General features: G+C 49.1%; 1 protein-coding gene across 1 annotated transcript in view; it reads right to left on the bottom strand.

The window, feature by feature from the left end:
- Positions 1-540: 540 nt before the first annotated feature.
- The window catches only part of LOC147120628 (receptor-type tyrosine-protein phosphatase-like N), a 395,267-nt gene continuing 384,890 nt past the window's right edge, over positions 541-10,917 (bottom strand). Inside the window, 3 exon segments of the mRNA XM_085986775.1 lie at positions 541-3,050; positions 5,231-5,304; positions 8,428-8,492. Of these exon segments, the coding sequence (XP_085842901.1) occupies positions 2,979-3,050; positions 5,231-5,304; positions 8,428-8,492 (211 nt within the window). The 3' untranslated portion in view covers positions 541-2,978.

The following is a 10,917-nucleotide window of genomic DNA, read 5'->3' as shown; positions in this document are numbered from 1 at the left end:
TGGTAATGGGACAGGTTCAGAAACAAAGGATGGCTCGAGATGAAGTGTGAATTGCGCTGGCAGAGTGAAAGACAGCTGCCATGTGGAGGGAAGAAAAAAAGGCCAAAGTGTGGATAAAAAATATATGATAGGGGCCGAGGTTATGATCTGAAATTGTTGAACTCTGTGTTGAGTCCAGAAGACTGTAAAGTGCCTAATTGAAAGACGAGGTGCTGTTCCTCGAGCTTACGCTGAGCTTCCGTGGAACAATGCAAGAGGCCGAGGACGGTGAGGTCTGAGTTTTGTATTTTAACCAAGTCATTATTATCCAAGTTTCTATAATGCATGGTGTGTGTGTTTAATAAACGGTTCTGGTTTACTAAAGTGAGCACCCTTTGTCGTCACCATTCATTCCAGTTGAGTCTAAGTAAATAAGGACATTTTAAAACCGCCTACAGTGTGCCTGCGCTGGGGTTGAGGCGAGTGGGAGCCGAGGAGTCTTCTGCAGAACTACATCTTCAGAGTGAAGAGGGAGGGAAACGCAAGAAGGACACAAGAGGCTTTTGGTTTGCAATTTGCACAGACCTCACGAACAAAGTTTATTCACATCAAATATACAAAATTAAATTCATTTTTTTTTAGAAATTTTCTCTGAAGGTTCGTAATGAGATGCTGCAGTGGGAGATTTGACCACAAGCTAGGGACATCACAAAGCAGCAGGTTATTTTATATTTCGACACACACACAGAGTAACGTCAGTTTCACGGGATTCGATTTCTGTTTCCACTTTAACCTGGACGAGTGCTGAAACCGATCGGGGGTCGTGTTAGTTACACTTCCCATTTGGAAAAGGTGTGGGATTCCCTTTACCCCCCCCCCCCAAACGAAGCCAAGCCGCAGATGCGGATCGCTGCTGGTTTCCGACAGTCACACCGTAAACAGACCCCATCAGGTTGCACCGCGCTGCCCTCAGCCCAGCGAGCACGGGGAGAGAGGCCGTGGCTGGAGAAGGACTGGCTGTTTTGGAACTATGCAGGGGAGAAAGGGGGAGAGAGAGAGAGAGAGAGAGGTGGGGCGTTGAAGTTAAGAGGAGGAATCTTCCCCTTCGCCAGTGGAATCGATGACGAGCCACATGCCATCTGCTGGACATTCATCTCACAAACACCACAAGATCCTCTTTGTTACGAAAGTAATGATTCAATGTGCGTTAGGTCGGCAGTCTGTGTGTTTAAAGATACGGGTTTAAAAAAAAATGGTTCCCCTGCTGTTAATGTCCCGGTTTGCAATCCCAGCCTCATCCTATGGACAGCTGTCTTGCTTCAGAATCTCAAAAAAGAAAGCCTGTTCTGGAAGAAATACCGTCGCAATAAACTAGTGTTTACACTTTAAATGCCATCACTTCCGTCAACGAGCGACTTTAGGGGCCAATTTTAACCTAAAATCGTCCCGTCGGGAAACTGGCGGGGATTGGAGGCGAGGCTGGTTTTTGCACCCCGCCCGATTTCACCCTCTGTTGAAGTCAATGGGGGAGGAGGAAGCAACAGCGAGTGGGGCCTTAAAATCTGCCGTTACACCCGATCCCGTGGGATTCCCGTCCACCGGGCTAGGTTAAAATTGCAACCCAAAATCTCAGGCCGTTAAGAACATGTTTGGCAGTCTGAGTAAGGGACAACTGGTGGCTCTTTCAGAGAGCTGGCACAGGCATGAGGGGCGGAATGGCCTCCTTGTGTGCCGTATGATTCTGAGGAGTGAGCGCTTCTGTAAACCTGACGATAAATTGACGGGGGTGGGGAGGAGGATGGAGGCAGTTTAAATTCTTCGCCAGCAGCCGGTCCTAGACTCTTGGCCCTCTGGTCCCAACGCTCTGCACCTCCGGGCAGCAATGGACTTCGACGGACCCGCAGTTGCCAAACGGACCTGTGGGTATCTGGGTCGGCACTCCCGCCAGTATACCTGCGGGCTGCCTAGATAAACACTCACCTGTCAACACTGATATGGGCGGGGCGGTCTAACCCGCAATGACCACACACGGTCGGTGCTCCCAATTTCCTACAGTGACATTCTTTCGGTTGAATTTAGACTTGCGCAGTCGGTGACCCTTTGCGGAAAGTGGGGGTGGGGGCGGGGGGAGAGGAGAGTGGGGGAAGGGGAGTAATTTTAACTTTGCGCCACACTGTAAAACAGGCAATAGCGCACCGGCAGTCCGTCTTACATCGCTCCTGCTTTTTATTATGATCAATCGGAAGAGATGTAAAAGGGGTCTGGAGATTTGCTGTCACCGGTTTTAAACTTTTACACAAAGTCGAGATCTAAACCTCTCTATATTGCTTACCATGTAAGGCAGAAAGTCAGATTTAAAAAAAATAACCATGGGGCTGTTAATCAGATAGTTTCCAGGTATACACTATGCCCTCATATATATTAGATATGTATGTATAATATATGTTGGGCCAGAAGTTGCTGTAGCAGGGCATCGAGCGCCATTAACCGTCGAACTTGCCCCCACCAAACTGCAAAACTCAGCTCAAAACTTTTTTTTTGCCCACAAAGTGCAAGCCGATAACGGCGGGGAGGAAATCGGAGCATTTGGGGATGCTAAGGGCGCGAGGCCATTTTCGTGAAGCTAACGGGCGAGCGACGCGATGCGACGCGGTACAGCAATGTTTCGGACATTGCCGTCTAACCCGGCGGGCGTCTGCCGCGCGCCTGGATTTGCTGTGGCCCAATTTACCCCATAAATAACGACGAGTGCCATTGGCAAATTCCGGCCCATTATACAATATATATATTTATCTTTATATATATATGAAGAGAAAGCCCCTCTCAGAAATTTCACTGCACTGCGTGTTGCTGTTTCCAAGGCGAGATACGAAACAAAACACGTGAGAGAGAAGACACGAACACAGCACAGGCCGGCGGTGGGGGGGGTGAATCCACGGAGAACGAAGCGGTTCCGACGGCTGGCCGCTCGCTCGCTCGTCGAGCGTTACGCGGTGAGTTCACTGAGGCAGCGCCTTCAGGATGGCGTTGACTTCCTCCGCCACGGCGGTCAGGGCGAACTCGAACTGGTCCTGCGCCAAGAATAAAGAGGGGACTTGGTTTAGAATCAAAAAAAAACCCTGACGTCTCTGACATGAATCAGTCATTCATGAAAGAAAGACTTATGAAATAATACTGAGCGGCCTGCGGGTGGCGCTGTCCAGGGAGAGTATAAATACTCGGGCATGGGCCCAGCTTGCACAGGACATTCTTAACAGGAACTAGTGAAGGACACAACTAGACTGCCATGTTGTAAAACAGTTGATTAAAGCTTTGTTTAACGCTTAGACCAAGTGCCTAGTAGTTTTCTTACGTCAGTCTCCGTCCGTGGGCCCTTTATTTACCGGCGGTGTCAGCCGCGGGGCGGCTCAGCGGGGTGGCGCTCTCTACGTCCTCGGAGTCATGGGTTCAAGCCCCGCTCCAGAGACTCCAGCCCCGTAATCTAGGCCGACACTCCCAGTGCCAAGACTGAGTGAGGGCTGCACTGTCGGAGGTGCCGTCTCTCGGCTGAAAACCGAGGCCCCGTCTGCCCTCTCGGGTGGATGTAAAAGATCCCACGGCACTAATTCGAAGAGGAGCAGGGCAGTTCTCCCCAGTGTCCTGGCCGCCTTTCACGACCTCAGGACGGTCCAAAGCGCTTTACAGCCAATGAAGTACTTTTTTTGAAGTGTAGTCACTGTTGAAACGCGGCAGCCAATTTGCGCACAGCAAGTTCCCACAAACAATGACGTGATAATGAACAGAAATTATCAGTTTTTTTTTTAGTGATGCTGGTTGAGGGATAAATATTGGCCCCAGGACACTGGGGAGAACTCCCCTGCTCTTCTTCCAAATAGAGACCATGGGATCTTTTACCTGAGAGAGTTTAACGTCTCATCCAAAAGACGGCACCTCCGGCAGTGCAGCGCTCCCTCAGTACTGCACTGGGAGTGTCAGCCTGGCTTATTGTGCTCAAGTCTCTGGAGTGGGACTTGAACCCACAGCCTTCTGATTCAGAGGTGAGAGAGTGCGACCCACAGCTGACTCCAATAATAATCTTTAAAAGGTGAACTGGATAGAAACTTGAAGCAATGTTCCCTCTAATTTTGTTTTGGGTGCGTGGCCCACTCAAATTTCCGCGCATGCGCAGTTTTTCCCATTGTGGAGCCGGCACGGGACCTGCGCAGGGCCTCCGAACAACGGGACCACTGACTTGAAGGGGACAAGATTGCAGGGCTCTGGGGAAAGAGCAGCGTGGAGTGGGATTAATTGGAGAGCTCTTTCAAAGAGCCGGCACAGGCACGACGGGCCGAATGGCCTCCTTTCTGTGCTGTGTGATTCTATGATAGCGGTTCTCTCGATGTTACTCTGTGGAGCCAATCTGGTGACGTAGGCTGTGGGTCACTAAGAGAGCCTAGATATCGGTGAGGCAGGGGGTCCGGCGGGGAAGGGGAATACCAAGAAATGAACCGCCACAACAGACCCGAAGGGAACAGGCAAAGCTCAATGGCTCTGAGGCCAGCTTGCACTCAGTCTCCCATTCCTGCTAACATTCAAAAATGGGAGAGAGATGTCTGCTGTCAGCTGTGGCTCAGTGGGTCGCACTCTCGCCTCTGGGTCAGAAGGTCGTGGGTTCAAGTCCCGCTCCAGAGAACTGTGCGCGGAAAGCTAGGCTGACACTCCCAGTGCAGTGCTGAGGGAGTGCAGCACTGTCGGAGGGGCCGTCTTTCGGCTGAGACGTTAAACTGAGGCCCCGTCTGCTCTCTCAGGTGGATGTAAAAGATCCCACGGCCACTATTTCGAAGAGGAGCAGGAGAGTTATCCCCGGTGTCCTGGCCAATCAACATCACGATAACAGATTATCTGGCCATTATCACATTGCTGTTTGTGGGAGCTTGCTGTGTGAATTGGCTGCCGCGTTTCCCACATTACAACAGTGACTACAATTCAAATAGTACTTCATTGGCTGTAAAGCGCTTTGAGACGTCCGGTGGTCGTGAAAGGCGCTATAGAAATGCAAGTCTTTCTTTCTGTGGCTCTGCAAATGGCAGAGGCGGGACTATTGATGGAAAAAAGGAAAGCAAGACTTGCATTTCTATAGCGCCTTTCACGGCCACCGGACGTCTCAAAGCGCTTTACAGCCAACGAAGTACTTTTGAAGGGCAGTCACTGTCATAATGTAGGAATGGAGACCCCGACAATTCCCAAACTCCAGCGGGGGGTTAAGACGTACCTTAGTGCACACCATGCCAGGCCTTTGGTCTCGTATGTGTTCTAGAGTAGCAGCGATATCGATCTCCTTCACACCTAGTGCACAGATCATAAACATACATGAAGAGACTGCAGGCGATAAAAAGGCGTGTTATGCCATTAACAGTGTTAACATAACAAACCCATATAAAACCAACATGTTAACATACTCTTCTTCTTAGGCAGTCCCTTGGAACTGAGGATGACTTGCTTCCACATTAAAAATGAGTTCTCAGGTGACTGATGAGTCCAATGCGGGGCCTACAGTCTCTGTCACAGGTGGGGCAGACGGTGGTTGAAGGGGCGGGTGGGTGGGGTGCTTGGGTTGATGTGCGCTCCTTGCGCTTGGCTTCCGCTTGCTCCCGGCGAAGAGACTTGAGGTGTTCGGCGCCTTCCCGGATGCTTCTCCTCCACTTTGTGCGGTCTTGGGCCAGGGATTCCCAGGTGTCGGTGGGGATGTTGCACTTTTTCAAGGAGGCTTTGAGGGTGTCCTTGAAGCATTTCCTCTGCCCACCTGGGGCTCTCTTGCCGTGTCGGAGCTCCGAGTAGAGCGCTTGTTTTGGGAGTCTCGTATCGGGCATGCGGACAATGTGACCCGCCCATCGGAGCTGATTGAGCGTGGTCAAAGCTTCGATGCTGGGGATGTTGGCCTGAGCAAGAACACTAACGTTGGTGTGCCTATCCTGCCAATGGATATGCAGGACCTTGCAGAGGCAGCGTTGGTGGTACCTCTCCAGTGCTTTGAGGTGCCTGCTGTACATGGTCCATGTCTCTGAAGCATACAGGAGGGCGGGTATCACTACTGCTCTGTAGACCATGAGCTTGGTGCCAGGTTTGAGGTCCTGGTCTTCAAACACTCTCTTCCTCAGGCGACTGAAGGCTGCACTGGCACACTGAAGGCGGTGTTGGACTTCGTCATCGACGTCTGCCCTTGTTGACAGTAGGCTTCCGAGGTATGGAAAGTGGTCCACATTGTCCAAGGCCTTGTCGTGGATTTTGATAATCGGGGGTCAGTACTGTGTGGCGGGGGCAGGTTGGTAGAGGACCTTTGTCTTACGGATGTTTAGTGTAAGGCCCATGCTCTCGTACACTTCAGTGAAGGTGTTGACGATGGTTTGGAGTTCGACCTCCACGTGAGCGCAGACGCAAGCGTCGTCTGCATACTGTAATTCGACAACAGAGGATGGGACGACCTTGAATCTGGGCTGGAGGCGACGAAGGTTGAACAATTTCCCGTTTATTCTGTAAATTAGCTCCACTCCAGTGGGGAGTGACTAGACCCAGTCACATACAATCGGGGTAATAATGACTTTGGGCAATACTGATTCACCATTGAGATGCAGAACGAGCGGCTGAATCAATATTGCCCGCTTCACCCCCGTCACCCAAAGTCTAAATTACCCAGCAACACGTTAAATAAAATACTGCAGATGCTGGAAATTTGAAACAAATTGTTGGCAACACTCACTGACATGAATCTTGTCATTCATGTGCAAATGACTTATGAAATAATACTGGGCGGCCTGCTGGGGGCGCTGTCCAGGGAGAGTATAAATACTCGGGCACGGGCCCAGCTTGCTCAGGACATTCTTTAACAGGAACTAGTAAAGGACACAACTGGACCTCCAAGTTGTAAAACAGTTGATTAAAGCTTTGTTTAACGCTTAGACCAAGTGCCTAGTAGTTTTTTTTACGTCACTCACCAGGTAAGGAGGTATATTTTATTTTTTAAATTATTCATTCTGGGGGTGTGGGCGTCGCTGCCGAGGCCGGCATTTATTGCCCACCCCCTAGTTACCCAGAGAAGGTGCTGGTGGTGGGTTTCTCACTGAGAGGGCAGGTTAAGAGTCGACCAAAATAACATCAGAAAATGCTGGAAAAACTCAGCAGGCCAGGCAACATCCGTGGAGAGATTTAATGTTGCCTGGCCTGCTGAGTTTTTCCAGCATTTTCTGTTGTTATTTCGGATTTCCAGCATCTGCAGTATTTTGCTATCATTAAGAGTCAACCACACTGGTGTGGGGACTGGAGTCACATGTAGGCCCAGGCCCGGGTAAGGACGGCAGGTTTCCCTCCCCCAAAGGGGCATCAGTCAACCTGATGGGTTTTTACGACAATCCGACAGCTTCACGGTCACTTTTACTAACGCTGGATTATTATTTCCTATTTTTAACACCAAATTCAAATTCTCAAACCGCGGCGGTGGGAAGTGAGCTCCTGTTCTCTGGGTTATTAGTTCCGGCCTCTGCATCACTCGTCTACTAACATAACCACAGTTAATGTTTCAGGTAAAACCCTCCATCAGAACTGGAAGATATTACAAACGAACAGCTGAAAAGGAACAGAGTGAGGGAAAAGGGACAGGGAGGAAAGGTAGGGGAGAATCTTGAGCTCATCAATACGGGGGATACTCGGGCCGAGGAACAGAACAATAATCACACCCAGTGCCAGCATCAAACACTCCTGCGGAGTTAGATACAGAGTAAAGCTCCCTCTACACTGTCCCATCAAACACTCCCAGGGCAGGTACAGCACGGGTTAGATACAGAGTAAAGCTCCCTCTACACTGTCCCAACAAACACTCCCAGGGCAGGTACAGCACGGGTTAGATACAGAGTAAAGCTCCCTCTACACTGTCCCAACAAACACTCCCAGGGTAGGTACAGCACGGGTTAGATATAGAGTAAAGCTCCCTCTACACGGTCCCATCAAACACTCCCAGGGCAGGTACAGCATGGGTTAGATACAGAGTAAAGCTCCCTCTACACTGTCCCATCAAACACTCCCAGGGCATGTACAGCATGGGTTAGATACAGAGTAAAGCTCTCTGTACACTGTCGCATCAAACACTCCCAGGGCAATAACTGCACGGTTAGATAGAGTAAAGCTCCCTCTACACTGTCACATCAAACACTCCCAGGGCAGGTACAGCATGAGTTAGATACAGAGTAAAGCTCCCTCTACGCTGCCACATGTAAATGCCAATTGTTTCTTCCCTTCTCCCTGCCAATAATGTCGCTTAACCCCAATCCCCGAATTCTTGCACCAGTGTCTAACGCCATCCTCCTCAGGCTCTCTCGGTTTGAGACACTGGATGATCTGGACCTTTCAGACATTGAATCCGAGACGGGACAGGGTGACACCGGACCGGGAGAGCCACGCTCCCCACCTGAGGATTACCTTTGGACATTCTGTTGAGGACCATATCGATCAAGGTGTACGTTCCAGTTCTTCCGGCCCCATCACTGCAAAACGGAGACAGTCGTGTCAATCGCACGCTTGGAGGACAGGTGTTTGTACACGTGTGTGCTGTGAGTGGGTGTACGCGAGGGCACCGTCATAGCGCGAGCAAAACCCGGGAGAAAAACATCATCGGGTAGTTAAAGAAAGTTGCGTACTTTAAAAATGTCCTTTGAATGTTTTTGGTTCTACGTTATCCGGACCTACATTGGCTCCCGGTTAAACAGCGCCTCGAATTCAAAATTCTCATCCTTGTTTTCAAATCCCTCCATGGCCTCACCCCTCCCTATCTCTGTAATCTCCTCCAGCCCCACAACCCCCCGAGATATCTGAGCTCCTCCAATTCTGCCCTCTTGAGCATCCCTGATTATAATCGCTCCACCATTGGCGGCCGTGCCTTCTGTTGCCTCGGCCCTAAGCTCTGGAATTCCCTGCCTAAGCCTGTCTGCCTCGCCACCTCTCTTTCCTCCTTTAAGACGCCCCTTAAAATCTACCTCTCGGACCAAGCTTTTGGTCACCTGCCCTAATTTCTCCTTATGTGGCTCGGTGTCAAGTTTTTTTGTCTTAAAATACTCCTGTGCAGCGCCTTGGGATGTTATACTGCGTTAAAGGCGCTATATAAATACACGTTTTATGTGCTTTAAAAATGTCCTTTGAACGTTTTTGCTTCTACGTTACCCGGACCTACATCGGCTCCCGGTTAAGCAGCGCCTCGAATCGGAAGAGAGTAGCTAAAGTAAATGTTGGTCCCTTAGAGGATGGGACTGGGGAATTAATAATGAGAAACAGGGAAATGGCAGAGACTTTGAACAAATATTTTGTATCAGTCTTCACGGTAGAAGACACTAAAAGCATCCCAATAATAATTGATAATCAAGGGGCTATAGGGAGGGAGGAACTTAAAACAATGACTATCACTAGAGAAAAAGTACTAGGCAAACTAATGGGACTAAAGGCTGACAAGTCCCCTGGACCTGATGGCCTATATTCTAGAGTCTTAAAAGAAGTGGCTGCAGAGACAGTGGATGCATTGGTTGGAATCTATCAAAATTCCATGGATTCTGGAGAGGTCCCAGCGGATTGGAAAATTGCAAATGTAACGCCCCTATTCAAGAAAGGAGGGAGACAGAAAGCAGGAAACAATAGGCCAGTTAGCCTAACATCTGTCGTTGGGAAAATGCTGGAATCCATTATTAAGGGAGTAGTAGCAGGACATTTAGAAAATCATAATACAATCAAGCAGAGTCAGCATGGTTTTATGAAAGAGAAATCGTGTTTGACAAATTTGCTAGAGTTCTTTGAGGATGTAACGAGCAGGGTGGATAAAGGGGAACCAGTAGATGTGGTGTATTTGGATTTCCAGAAGGCATTCGATAAGGTGCCAAGTAAAAGATTACTGCACAAGATAAGAGCTCACAGGGTTGGGGGTAATATATTAGCATGGATAGAGGATTGGCTAACTAACAGAAAATAGAGTCGGGATAAATGGGTAATTTTCAGGTTGGAAAACTGTAACTAGTGGGGTGCCACAGGGATCAGTGCTTGGGCCTCAACTATTTACAATCTATATTAATGACTTGGATGAAGGGACCAAGTGTACTGTAGCCAAATTTGCTGATGATACAAAGATAGGTGGGAAAGCAAGTTGTGAGGAGGACACAAAGTCTGCAAAGGGATATACAGGAAACTTTGGTTTATCCGGAGGTTATATGTCCGGAATACTCGATCTAACGGCAAAAATCAGGAGCCGTTTTCTATAAGTTTTTTTTAGTTCTTGTTGCTTTTTTTCCCCAGTCAGGCACTGCAAGGTCTGTAGCTATAGCAACAGCTTCAGCTAGAGACGCTTGCAGCTGCAGCCGACTGTTTAGAAGCTGTTGCTAAACAACAGTGCTTGTTGTCAGATACGGAGATGAAAACCTCCGTATGCTTCAACATTAACTTTGTATGTCCGGCAGTTTTTGATAGATCGGCAACAGCTCGGTCCCGTCGGTGCCGGATATCACAAAGTTTCCTGTAGATAGGTTAAGTGAGTGGGCAAAAATTTGGCAGATGGAGTATAATGTGGGAAAATGTGAGGTTATCCACTTTGGTAGGAAAAATAAAAAAGCGAATTATTATTTAAATGGAGAGAGACTACAAAATGCCACGGTACAGAGGGATCTGGGGGTCCTTGTACATGAATCACAAAAAGTTAGCATGCAGGTACAGCAAGTAATTAGGAAGGCAAATGGAATATTGACCTTTATTGCAAGGGGGATGGAGTATAAAAGTAGGGAAGTCTTGCTACAACTGTACAGGGCGCTGGTGAGACCACACCTGGAGTACTGCGTGCAGTTTTGGTCCCTTATTTAAGGAGGGATATACAGTACTTGCATTGGAGGCAGTTCAGAGAAGGTTCACGAGGTTGATTCCTGAGATGAGGGGGTTGTC

The sequence above is a fragment of the Somniosus microcephalus genome, chromosome 4 (genome assembly GCF_052327205.1).
Source record: "Somniosus microcephalus isolate GS21.2 chromosome 4, FLI_Smic_1.0, whole genome shotgun sequence".
Classification (NCBI taxonomy): Eukaryota; Metazoa; Chordata; class Chondrichthyes; order Squaliformes; family Somniosidae; genus Somniosus; species Somniosus microcephalus.
This window is presented reverse-complemented; position numbering and strand designations above follow the sequence as displayed.